This window comes from Phoenix dactylifera, chromosome 2 (assembly GCF_009389715.1).
Source record: "Phoenix dactylifera cultivar Barhee BC4 chromosome 2, palm_55x_up_171113_PBpolish2nd_filt_p, whole genome shotgun sequence".
NCBI classification, from domain to species: Eukaryota; Viridiplantae; Streptophyta; class Magnoliopsida; order Arecales; family Arecaceae; genus Phoenix; species Phoenix dactylifera.
Genome location: NC_052393.1, coordinates 5805168 through 5817962, shown reverse-complemented (window position 1 = coordinate 5817962; position 12795 = coordinate 5805168). Strand labels below are relative to the sequence as shown.

Sequence of the window (12795 nt, the reverse complement as noted above, 5' to 3'; positions counted from 1 at the left end):
TCCCAACTCGCAAACCAAACCTTAACACCAGGAGGAATGAGACAAGTATATCGGGAAATGTTAAAAAAAAAAAAAAAAAAAAAAGGTGGCGGTATCTGACGGCAGCAAGAAAGCGGTTCAAACGGATCTCCGGCGGGACGCTGCCACGTGTCCTCACGCCCCCCGATAGAACCGACCTATAAATATCCCCTCGATTCATCCATATCCACGACTCATAGACCTTCTACCAACTCCCAGTGTTTTTCTTTTCCTTTGTTGCTGAGCGGTTTGGGGTTTCCGAGTGAGTGAGATGGCCATGTCGGTGAGCACCGGTTCTCTTGCCTTGATTTCGGGTCTCTTTTGGCTTGGAAAGGATACTTGTAGTGTTTTGGATTCTGTTGTTTTGTCTTCTTACTTAGTGGCATTGCTTGATTTGTTTCTATTTCTTTCTTCTTCTTTTTTTTTTTTAATGAATGGTCTGTTTCTGTTGTGATTATTCGGTGTAGGAAATCTGTTTGACAAAACTTATGAAGTAAAAATGGTTGTTGGATTTATTTGAATCGTGTGGTTCTGAAATTCTCGGGGTTGGCTCGGATTTATTGAGGGTTTAAGGGTATTAGGTGTTCAAGAGACAAGAATCTGGAATTCTTGTAGTCATTGAAGCGCGTGATCTCTGTGATATATTTTGTAGTGTGCCTTTTTGTTATAACTGAGTGGTTTATTATGTTTTAAGACATGGATTCAAACATTACGCTTTTAATGGATTGTGTTTGAAAGCACTTACAGTTTCAGTCAGCAGAGTATAGGTATAGGTGTGGCCATTTGCACTAGTTCGCTCATCTAAAAGTTCAAGCATGCCATGACTTGGTTTAGATACAGTCATATTTAAGCACTCTAAGTGCTTTTTTATTTTACCCTTTTCTACCCACAAAATGTTACATAATTATTGGTTCTTCTATCATGTAAATTCATCAAATTTATTTTTTCTATGAAATTTTGTGGCCAGATTTGCTATCTTGGGTACCATATTTCATACTAGTACCATGCTGGTACAGTGTCGGTATGTTGCCACAGGATCGGCTAGCATATTGAGACTTAGTACGTCCCCTATATTGAGTTTTAGTTCAGTACCGGTATAATACGATATGCCTGGTACGACTGTATGCCCTATATGGAGTTGTATGCCCGATATGGGGCAATACACATTGGTATGATGAACCATGCTTCCTGCACGTAATTGTTTATTTATTTATTTCTTTTTCTTCTAGGAACATATTTTTTGGGTACTAGATTTGTTAAAGTCACATTTATTAGTGTAGTCTTATAACTTATAAGTTTTTCCACACATGTCTGAATTTGTGAACTCAGGAATGGGCTTGCCTTGTTAACTCTTCAAAATTTTCTCAATATGGAGACCAGAAGACTTACTTTTGGTTAGCCATGTTTATAGAAACTTAAGGGACAATCTACTCCTTAATTATCTAGCGCATCAAATTTGGACTGATTCTCATTTGGTGCATTTATAACAAAAAAATTGTGTTGAGTGACCATCCATGAATATTCATTGTCCAGCACGCTTAGGCATCTTCAATGTCGTTGCATCATGTATATTTTATCTGCTTGGTAATGTGCATACTGGTAGATCACTTCTTTGTGGCTTGCTTAACCAATGCATCATAACAGGAAGGTAGACTTGGTTATACTTTAAGATTTCACTTAGACCTAACAAACCCCTAGTCCAATGAATTTGACTGATAATAGGTTTTGTGGCATTGAGTTTTTGTGCTTATTCGTTTTGGCTTGGTATATGGAGTTGAAAGCGTATAGTAAGCCCCTCAATTTAGGAAGATCTAAAAGAACAGTCTAAAGTTTTGCATTCACACATCATACATCTCATCCATGTCATTTTGGACCAAAAATATCCTTACAGTTAATTTCATCAATGATGTTGATAGATCTAGCATATTGCATCAGTGCATCTAAAGTGAGTGATCTAATTAGATTTTTAGGGGTCTCAGGGTCCCATAGATTTCATTTTTCATTGAGATAATAGGCTTTTAAGGATTGGTGAAAGAAAATTGTTATTTGGGTTACTACCTAGATTCATGTGTTTTTCTCGCTCTCTCTATCTCTCTTTAAAGCAATGAGTTGGTTTTTTGCCACCGAATTGAACCCGGGATCTCTCCTATGAAGGGTTGGGTGCCCACCAACTAGGCTAATAGTATTGTGTTTTGACTCATGACATCTATCTTAGAATGAAATCTTTTACTAGACCACATGTTCTGACATGGCCTTATACTTGCTTGATATGCTAATAGACATTAAAAGTACAAGTGTTTGCCTATGATATACCTAACATCAACATGGATACTGGCTCTAATGCATGATTAGAGGATATCATTTCTTTCCTGATGAATTAATACCATGTTGTGGGTAAGACTACTATATAATAAGTTAAGAAAACATGATTTGTTTAATCTGGAAAGAGCAGAAGGTCATACACAAATAGATAAGAAAGCCCTTGTTTCACATGAGCAAATCACCCTAATATATTGTTGTCTTTGTTCTCTTTATTGCTGAGAAAGACTATACAGTATGGAACATGGTCTTTGAAACATTTATCCCAAGGACCTGTTCTTTTACTGGGGGACACCGGACACATATTCCCTGAGACCATGGTTATTTCCTGTTCTTAAAGTATTTCCATGCACCAAAGGTTTATCTCCTTCTATATATGCAGGATTGCATGCATAACCACTCAGGCTCATACATACTTCCACATATATGCATGCATGTGTATAAAGCTTTGGTGCAAACCCTATTTACCTAAACGTGACATACTTTCCATCATAAAGACCCCAAAGTTCATTTATAGTGAAACTCATAATTGCAGCTAGTCACTTTCTAAACTTGGAGATCGCAATGGCTGAAGAGTCGAACGTCTTCAGAAACTGCACTCTACCTTAGTTTCTTAGTTTTATAGGATTATTTGAGGAGAAATTACAGTGAAATAACCATCATGTTATATGTTTGGAAGTTGAAATCGCTGGAAAAAGGAACTGAGACAGGTTATATATAAGTTGGAATTCACATTGTTGATCATGATCTACAAATCCTAGAGCAAATATTCATTAGAGTAAGAAAAACTAGGATAACAATCTCCCTTGGCATTATCGTATCATAGGATGATGATGTAATGTTTAATTTGTGGATTTTCCCCCATTTCTGGTGATACTTGGTTGACAACCCTGCCACCTTCAAGGTTGTCATGCAGTAGAAAATGATCCATTCTATCTCTAGTCAGAGTGTCAGACTGTTCCAACAGATAGATTCCTTGGACTGTTATGAACTATATTTGGGTTTTACCGCTTTTAGTTATTGAACCATTTGTTTCTGTACTTCTAAATTCTAATGATGAAAGAAAGTGTGAGAAACAGGTAGAAAGAGGTGTAAGACAGTAGAGAGCAAAATTGGTTGGGTCGACTGGTACCTGATGAAAATTACTAATTGTTTGGAAGGTTTAATTTCAATCTGGTGTTTTGCTGCCATTAAATCATAACCTAGCTTATCGTCAAAATATGAGGTTGTGTTGGTGTTCCTGTTTCTTCAATTAAGTGCTTTAGTGTGTCAAAGTCCAAACACATCTTCTCTGATACAGAGTCTAGCTTGGTTGTGCGCAGGCCATATTAATGAGTCATGTCACTACTCTTGTTTTCCCCTGAAAGTGTTTGTTGTGGAGTTCTCTGTCATCCAGTTGTCTGAAGTAGCTATATTAATATCATGGTATCTTCTCTGTAGGAAGTCTGATAGTCATCTTATAAAAGTTGTCGTGTGTCTCTACAATGTGGTGAATACAAAACTCTGCAGGCAATTTTTTGTTTACTCAGACATGACTTTATCAGAATCTGGCTTTGCATCAGAGTAAACCACTATGCTGTTGAGAGTGTCTAAGGATTTCCAACCACCATATGTATTAGTCTTCCTTTTAGGGCTCCTGGTTGTCTTTGGGCCCTTAAAACAGATGATCATGATTTCTGGTTTCCTGTAAAATGGGTTTACGGAAACAGGGGGCGACCTGTTTTCATATAGCTTATTTTTCAGGTTCTATGACTTGCCAATTTTTACCAAACCGGCTGTATAGAAAGTAATGAGAAGATTTTCTAAAAAAAATTCATCCATTTTAGGTTTTGTATGCTTTCTAGAAAAATCTTACAACAAAACAGCATATTGTATAAATAAATGGTGTGGTAGCTGAATGTTGGAAGATATGTCTTTATTGCTCCATATTATATGAGATCCTTGTTCGAATAGTCATGAATGAATGTTGTCTCCTGCATATGTAAGATTTATTTGTCCCAGGATTATATATTTATTCAATCATTGTTTAAGAAATATAAAATTAGACTTGCGGCTTTGCTGCTACAAAGTTCTGTTGTTATACATCTATAACCATTATGAAGAAAATTTTCTGATCCCAGTTCATGTTTTTTAACATTTTTGCAGGCAAGGACAGTAAAGGTCAGCAATGTTTCCCTAGGTGCATCTGAGCAAGATATAGAAGAATTCTTTTCCTTTTCTGGTAACATTGAATATGTTGAAATGCGAAGGTCTGTGTTTGCACTTGCTATCGTAGTTTTATTTTCACTGTTTTCTTTTGATTTTTCTCCGATATGTACACGTTAGTGTTGCCATCCTTTTACAGTGGTGATGAGCGGACACAGGTTGCTTATGTCACCTTTAAAGAACCACAGGGAGCAGAGACTGCCCTTCTTCTTTCGGTGCGTTCTCATGGTTTCATGTTTGATGTGATGAATTCCTTATGATTTGCCTGTCTGTAGCTGTTTTCTTGGTGGAGAAACGAAAATGAATTCTGTGATGCATTAGCTGTATGCACATAGGTATATGTAACACTCAGTTATTGTCTCCTATTCACTTCTCATGGCCTTTGTCAGGTGCAATGAATCCCTTATCATTAGCCTGTTTGTAACCATTTTCTTGGACGAAAGAAAACGAATCTTTCATGTGTTACCTATACTGAGATATCTGTTTGCATAGACGTATGCATAGTTTTTTTCTTCTCTTAAGAGTATATTAGTATATGTATGTCTGTGTGTGGCAGCTGATTTGATCTCAACCTTGACTTCATGTATATGATAACAAGTGTCTGGTATGCATGTTACTTTTCTGTTGGGGTGGTATTATTTTGTCCCAAAAAAATGACGGGCACATTGTTTAAATCTTTTTCTTTAGATGAATCAGAAAATACAGAGTGGATCATTATCTTGATTGGTACCACTGGTCTTGCTAGTATCCTTCTAACTATCAAATTGCAACTTGGCAGATTTTTTTGTTGTTTATACAGGAAGGTGTAGGTGTCTGCTTCAATTTGTTATGACACAGTTCTCTTCTTAATTTTTCTCTTCTAAGTTCTGTTCTCACTTCTTTGTGGTGGCATAGGGTGCAACAATAGTTGATATGTCGGTCATCATTACGCCAGCCCCAGACTACCAACTGCCTGCCGCTGCTTCATCCCCACCCGCGGTAGACTGCATGTTATATGCTTCTGATGTTTTCATCTGCCCGTATTTAGCTGCTTGCGCATTCCATAATGTACTTAACCATAACTCTTCAACTTTCGCAGTCAAAAGATGCTAAGGCTGTCGGGGTTGCTGAATCTGCTGTTCAAAAAGCTGAAGACGTCATCAGCGCCATGCTTGCTAAGGGCTTTATCCTAGGCCAAGATGCTCTCAACAAAGCAAAGGCTTTTGATGAGAAGCACCAGTTCACATCCACAGCAGGTGCCAAAGTCTCATCCCTGGACAAGAAGATTGGGCTGAGCGAGCAAATCAGCATGGGCACTTCTGCTGTCAATGAAAAGGTCAGGGAAATGGATAAGAAGTTTCAGGTTTCTGAGAAGACAAAGTCAGCCTTTGCAGCTGCCGAGCTGAAGGTCAGCAGTGCTGGGTCAGCCATTATGAAGAACAGGTTTGTTTTCACTGGGGCATCATGGGTGACCGGTGCTTTCAACAGGGTGGCCAGGGCAGCAAGTGATGTTGGATCAAAGACAAAAGAGAAAGTTGCTGCTGAGCAAGAACATGAGAGCTTGGAGAATGACTTTGCAAAGGTTCATCTCTCTGAGACTCCGCCAGCTGCGACGGGTGAGCATTCTAACAAGCCTGCACCTGCTCAAGGATTGATCCTATGAGTTTTTGTATAACAGAAAAGGACATGGTTTTGTGTATTCAGTTTCTAGTGGTGAACATAGAATCAGTCTTCTGTGAATTGGTTGATGTTGTTTAATAACTTGTGTAGCTCTTTGTTATTATCATCAGGTCGAAGACGTGTGCAAAGAATAGGTAGCTCATAGGTACAAATATGTCTCTCTGTATTTCCTCCCTGATGCATCATTTTAAACCCTGACCTTTCTACCTTGACGACTTGCATTTTGGTTCTTGCTATCAAGGTAGTGATGAAGTTCTTTAAGTTCTTACTCAACAGGCTGAAGCCCCCCAGCATTAGTAGGCATTTCGGATTTGTAAGAGATTCCCCTGCAGAGAGCCGGATGAGGGGAGACCCTCACGACCCTACTATCATTATGCCTTTGCAATGTTACTTGGTTCAACTCCATTTGTGAGTCTGAGGCTTGCCTTTTCTGCCCCATGGCAATTATGCATTAGTTTAACTAAATTTTGTGCATCATATCATTTTATGGAACTCGTTGCTTGGTAACTGCTTAGTGATTTACAGTGTAATTATGTGAAGTGGCCTCATGTTCCCTCTACAGTCTAATTATGGATTCAGTTGTATCTTCAATAACATGCTTTAATAATCTATCAGATCTGGTGGCAAGCCTGGTGATCGTCTAATCCTATCTGTTGTGTTGCTGTGTAATGAAATCTTGCACCTTATGTTCTACATTCTTACTATAGTACAGCTTTTTCTGATAGGAGGTGGAAGTTTTCTTCCCATCATATCGAGTAATTTTGCATTTTGTGTCGTTGCTCCTTACGCTGCAACAAAAAATTGGTTTCATGGGGACTTCAATTACCAGTGGGAGTCAAAAAAAAAAAAAAAAAAAAATCCTTTGGAGACTGCAGATTTGAAACAATTGTTTTAATCTACCAATTGTAACACAACTCAATCTGAGAGCCGTTTTAGATTTCTCTGATCTCATCGCATCTTAAACTAAATCAGGATTAAGCCAGGTTGGGTCATTTATTACTTGGATCAATCAGGTCAAGTTTATGGTGCCACATTAATCAAGTTAAATAGAAATTTTAAGATAACATATAAGGGTATGATGTTTTTATTAGATTTAATTACTTATTAGGCTCGACGCACAAACTGTTCATTTGATAGTATGTTTACTTTAAGTTAAAAAATTAAAAATTATTAATATTTTAAAATATAAAAATAACTAAATATAAATTATACAAATCTTTTGTGCATACATATATATCAGATGAACTAATTGAAAATTATTTTTGACTCCAGACTCGACACATCTACTAAAAAACCCTTGCAATATTTTATTTAAGAACTATTAGGGCCCACTTCCCACTAAGGGAGGAGCCCTCCAAAAATTGGCGTATGCTGCTTTATGAGGCGGGCACACGGTATTCTTTAGTAAAAGGCGAAAGAATAGTTCGCTCTGCGCCCACCTCGCAGCTGCGTGGTTGTACCTGCAGGCGATCAGCCTTTCATATACCCATCGGCACTTTTAACTCTTGCTTTATTTCCGATGTGGGACTAAAGGCGAACTTCTACTAGATTGGGAAAAGGCGAGACCACGCCGTGCTCCGTTCTGACGAATAGATGTGATGCCCCGGGAACGAGGTAAGAGGACTCGTGATGAAGGAATCTTAGCCATATTTATAAATCCGATGGGACGCCTATCGTTAAGACGGCAGGGCAACGGAGTTTGCACCTGTTTTTTTATTTTTTTTATTTTTTTGGTACACCGGGCTCTGACACCAAATATATATATATAGCCACTAGAATCAAGAAAAAAAAAAAAAAAACTAAGCGATGAGTCATATGTTAAACTACCGAAATATGTGGACTTTGCACCTGTCTCATCGACGGGTCCAAAAATATTGCAATGATGAAAAGGTGTTTTTCTTTTTTATCTTCGTAACTAACTTTGGTATGTAAAATTAGCATTAGACACATTGCATGAAGATTTGGTTCCTAGCGTAATTAACTAGATGTTCATGAAGTTAATTAAATTAATATTGGCACTCGATATATTTGAAGGTTATATGAAACAGGAATTTGATTGCCAAATCTGCTTTTTAAAAAAAAAAACAGAGGAAGTTCTTGTGCTCATGTTTGCAATTTGTTAAGCTCTTATAGTAATGTTTTGTAAGATGATACTTTTTTAGCAAATTTTTATCGAGTCCCAACTATATATGTTGCTTGAAGAGCTTTAAATATAATCTGATCATGAGAAAAAGCTAATTATGAAATGCATAATAAGTACTAGAATGAGCAAGGATGGTGGTACAAAATTTATGGGATATAGTTACCAATATTAGCTTTTGGGACAGTTTAAAAATAATAAAAAAATTGATGTTAGATATTGTATAGGGTGTGAAGAGCCTCATGTCTAGCTGGTGAAAGATGAACTCAATAAGTAGACGGTGAAGGAGAAAATATTTAGATATTGAGCATGCAGAAAATTTGATAAATACCTTCATAAAACCAAATACGTTCCTCCAAATTATAAATTACAGTATTCCCACCTTATCCCCAAATGTTATTATTTATTACATTACGATTGAAATTCCCATGTCCACTTCAAAGCCATGAACTCTCTGAAATAACAAAAAGGCACCGTCTCATCATAAAACTCATGAATGCTGTCTCTTTTCCCTTTTTATATTCTCCCCCTTTTATTAGTCTTTTTTTATTTTTGGTTGACAGAGAAACTGATAGTACTAGCGGTGGTTGGGGCTGGCGCCTTCTCCGTTATAAATTAGATTAGAAAAGGTGGCCCCGGAAAAGTGACCCACTTGATCGCTCTGTTCTGATCCATTCGCAATAATTTAGCGTCACTTTCCTGTCTTGTGACAACCAAACAAAGGGAGGTCACGTACGATAAAGTCCCCAGATAAGTCCAGCCAAAGTATTGTAGAGTAAATTAAGGGTAGTCTTTGTCGATCAGTGATGGGGCTATTCTACCCGTTGTATTTGCTGTATAATTCCAATTCGAGGAGAGCAAACAATGCTCGCAGGAAGTTTAAACGAAAGCTACCGTGGCATTTAATTAGGTGAAGATGATAAGAATTAGGCGCTTGTTTCTCGGGAACTAGTGAACTACTAGTATGCATATCTCTCACCTGACAATTAGAAAAGAATTCCTGTGATGCGGTGGAAAGTACATCTGATGATATGATGTGATCGGATTGGTTGAACTCAGTGGAGCAGAACCAAGTCTATCTCGATCAAGTCGGAAAGTAGGATCAAGTCGAGAAGCGAGATGAGTTGATCAAAAAATCTCTGAAGTTACATGCCATCGGACGTGAAGCCCCGTAGCTCAAGAAGATATTTTTTTCTAAACATATTGCAAGCACTACGATCGACCTAATTGCAAGGATTCAAATCTATTCAAATCTAATTGCAAGCACTACGATCGACCTATGCTCATCCCAATGGATCTGCGTTGCGGTGTCTCCTAACTCACATAGGTTATGGATCATGTCCGCTCTGATACCATTTTGTAACAACCTAGAATCTCACCAAAAAAATTAGCCGGACGGTATTATTTGGATTCCATGATTCTGCATAAGCACCTAAGATCTACCCAGTAGATAACCGATATGGGACTAAACATATGCCTGCACGGATCCTCACAGTTATAGCACGACTCTAAGCTGTTAAGATATAATTCACAAAAAATTCGAGAATATATAGCTATAAATAAGCCTGTGAGTCTTTATGGGAAAGGTGCGTCTCTAATATTATTATAGCTATTGTTACTAAGCTCTTTATGCTTCCTATTTTATCTTCCTCGTCTCATGCTAGAAATCTTCTTTAGCTTAAGCATCGGTTGCTGGAGCTAATTTGAGGAGTCCTCTAATCCATTTATTGTCTTGCAAATCCGAAGTAGCCTGCATCACCAATCCAGGAATAGGCGGAAACACGTTGAAAATGGTTTATTATAAACCAATGGCCCTTGTTTTCTTTTCTTTCCGATTTAATGTTTCTTTCCATTCTTTCTAATGAGTTAAGTTGTCTATTTCATGATAAGACCAAGCAACCATGTATTAATTCAGATGACCCATTGATTTATGTAGTTGTTGCAGCAAAAGCGAAAACTAGAAAAAGTGAGAATTAGTATTATCTTTACGGGAGAAGTTGGTTCGAAAGATGAGCTTGCAATATGCATGGCTTTTTTTCTCCTAAGGTCGTGAGCACCAAGATAAGACAAAATCAAATTCAACGGTGTTGCCTCTTTGAATGGTAATACCAGGCCATTGGAGAACATCGAAGACCAAAATCGTAGAATAGTGGCCAAAATTATGAATTTTGCTACATTTGTTATTTATAATAATTCAGGATCTCATTCAAAATAACTAGCCAGAAGATATTATTTAAATTTTTTAATCTTTTATAAGTATCCAAAATCTATCCAGCGAATAACTTATGTAGGATTAAACATACTTTCATCTATCTTTTATAAGTACGGCCCCACATCATTTGTATCCATGCTTTCATCTATCTTAACTAAAAAAAATTAAAGGTTAAAAGAGAGATGAAAGCTAGCCAAGTAATATTGCGTGGGGATCGTTTTGTGCAAAACTCGGTTCCTCGGCACCCAAGTCAACATCCAAGTGCCGGAAACTCTCTTCATCCACTTGATCTGGATTCATTAACGTTAGCGGACACATTGGCCATGGATGGGGACCAGGACGGTCCTGCGATGTCACGTCTAACGAACGATCCAGAGGTATGGCGGCATGTGAACCAGGCGCTCCAACGCCCCACACTCCTAATCAATCAAAGCGAGGCTCCACTGGCGCGTACAGCTAAAATTCACAAGCATCAAACATCCCTTCTCCTGCCCCACCATTACAAAACATAACTCTTGTATGGTCTCCATGTACCAATATCACCACAATGTTACATGAGGGCGTTCCTCGTGTTTGTGCTCATTGTTTCACATAATTGCCTCATATAGCATCGTTGGTTTCGTATCAATTTCAATAATTTAACAGTACAAACTTGCTCAGAGACATTCAAACCATGATCAGTAGTGAAATAACCTTACAGACAAAGCACATATATCGTCAAGCCAACAAAACAGTAAATTGAGCAGGCTTGTATATAACTAACTATTCTGAAAAGGTTCTATCTCCGGTGTATTTCGAAACTTTCTATTTTTGACTTTTTTTTTTTTTTTTTTTGAATGTATTCATATTTGACATGTATCGTTTTGGCGTGCCCAAAAAAAAAAAAAAAACCTCCCCGTAATCCAATGTACTTGGGATTAAATCAACCAACGGACCGATCCATCATCGCAAATGGATGATAACGACCCGTAGGCTGCTCCTGCGGCGAAGCGGAATCGATCGCCGGCTCCCCTTGGTGCTCCGTACAGTTGCCGCATGCTTCTCATAATGCTCGCCAGCTGTTAATCGGTGGGAGCCAAATAACAGCTGGAACACAGTTCCTGCGGCACGCTTTACTAAGCACCATCGGGACGCCCGTTAGCAGAACCCCTATCGGAAACTAAAATCGATATTTATTTAAACTAAAATAAAAAATAGAGTTTTACAAAAAAAAATAAGGGCATTTTTTTTGTTATTTTTTCAAAATAATAGAAAAATTATCGTATTGACAGTGAATTAATCCAGCGCAAGTGCGAATCAATGCAACCGACGCCCATACAACAAAGCAAATCACCCCCTGGTTTCGATCAGCACAGTCCGGCACGTGTCAAGACAGGAGTACTCACGTGCGGAGAGCCTAGCCAAACGCCGTCGCACGTGCGCGGCCATTAGGAGAACCTCCCCAGCTTCCGGTGCCGGAGCTTCCTCGCCTCCTTCAGCCCCCGATGACTCCGAATCGCCGTTACGCCGCCGATCCCGGCCCCGATATTTCGCCCGATCTCCGTCGACGATCCCGCTGCAAAACGACAGAATTTTTTTAAACAAAAAAAGTTAGACGAAATTAAGGAAAAAGTGAAGAAACTGATATCCGCTAGAAAGGATCGGAAGGTTCTAGGACCGGCATTGTACCGTTGTCGAACAGAAGACGGGCGTCGCCGCCGAGCTTTTCCAATTCTGGCAAAAATAGCGAAAAGCGGTGAGGGAAAGAGAGAGAAGAGAGGAGATTTTCCCTGCGAATAAATCTGTAGGACCAAACCTATGGGCGTGGGGTCATGGGAGATGAGGTAGAGGAGGAGCAAGCAGAGGACGGTGAGGAGAGGGATGAGGTGGATGGATCTCTCCGTCCTCGAGTTCGATCGGATCAGCTTCTCGGCCTTGATCTGCTCCTCCTCCGGCACCGTCACCGCCGCCGCTCCACCAGCGCTCCTTCGCCTCTCCTCCTTGTCCCCTCCGCCGGCGGCTCCGCTCATCTGGAGCTTCGCGCCCGGCGACCCGAGCGACTGCCGCTGCATGCTTCTCTCCCGACTACAGCGAGCGAGAGAGAGGAGGGGTTGGTGCGGTGTCGGTCCGTGTCTTGGTGACGAAGGGTTTAAAAAGGAGGGGATTTTTTTTTAATATTCCTTTTTTTTAAGAATAAAATGGGAAATACAACGGCTGGCTTCCTCGGGAAGGGAATTGCTTAGCTGGAATTTTGGGGATGGTT

General features: G+C 39.2%; 2 protein-coding genes and 1 non-coding gene across 3 annotated transcripts; 1 reads left to right on the top strand and 2 right to left on the bottom strand.

Moving 5' to 3' along the window:
• The first annotated feature begins 213 nt into the window (after window positions 1-213).
• LOC103714581 (binding partner of ACD11 1) lies at window positions 214-6411 on the top strand. The gene is made up of 5 exons (XM_008801873.4): window positions 214-301; window positions 4483-4586; window positions 4682-4757; window positions 5437-5520; window positions 5621-6411. The coding sequence occupies exons 1-5, from the start codon at window positions 290-292 to the stop codon at window positions 6182-6184; spliced, it is 840 nt and encodes a 279-aa protein (XP_008800095.1). The 5' UTR covers window positions 214-289; the 3' UTR covers window positions 6185-6411.
• A 1120-nt stretch (window positions 6412-7531) lies between these two features.
• On the bottom strand, window positions 7532-7649 carry LOC113463208. Its single transcript, XR_003387071.1, has one exon. It is a non-coding gene; the product is annotated as a U5 spliceosomal RNA (small nuclear RNA).
• Window positions 7650-11752: 4103 nt separating this feature from the next.
• Window positions 11753-12673, bottom strand: LOC103714580. The gene is made up of 3 exons (XM_008801872.4): window positions 12349-12673; window positions 12222-12266; window positions 11753-12108 (listed from the first exon to the last, which is right to left on the bottom strand). Exons 1-3 carry the CDS (start codon window positions 12602-12604, stop codon window positions 11981-11983), a joined length of 429 nt encoding a protein of 142 aa, XP_008800094.1. The 5' UTR covers window positions 12605-12673; the 3' UTR covers window positions 11753-11980.
• Between the last annotated feature and the right edge of the window lie 122 nt (window positions 12674-12795).

Coding starts and splice junctions, on each gene's coding strand:
- LOC103714581 (XM_008801873.4), top strand. Junction 4,587..4,681: donor GAATATGTTGAAATGCGAAG/GTCTGTGTTTGC, acceptor ATCCTTTTACAG/TGGTGATGAGCGGACACAGG. Junction 4,758..5,436: donor AGACTGCCCTTCTTCTTTCG/GTGCGTTCTCAT, acceptor GTGGTGGCATAG/GGTGCAACAATAGTTGATAT.
- LOC103714580 (XM_008801872.4), bottom strand. CDS start 12,604: ATGCAGCGGCAGTCGCTCGGGTCGCCGGGCGCGAAGCTCCAGATGAGC. Junction 12,267..12,348: donor CCATGACCCCACGCCCATAG/GTTTGGTCCTAC, acceptor TATTTTTGCCAG/AATTGGAAAAGCTCGGCGGC. Junction 12,109..12,221: donor CCGTCTTCTGTTCGACAACG/GTACAATGCCGG, acceptor GTCGTTTTGCAG/CGGGATCGTCGACGGAGATC.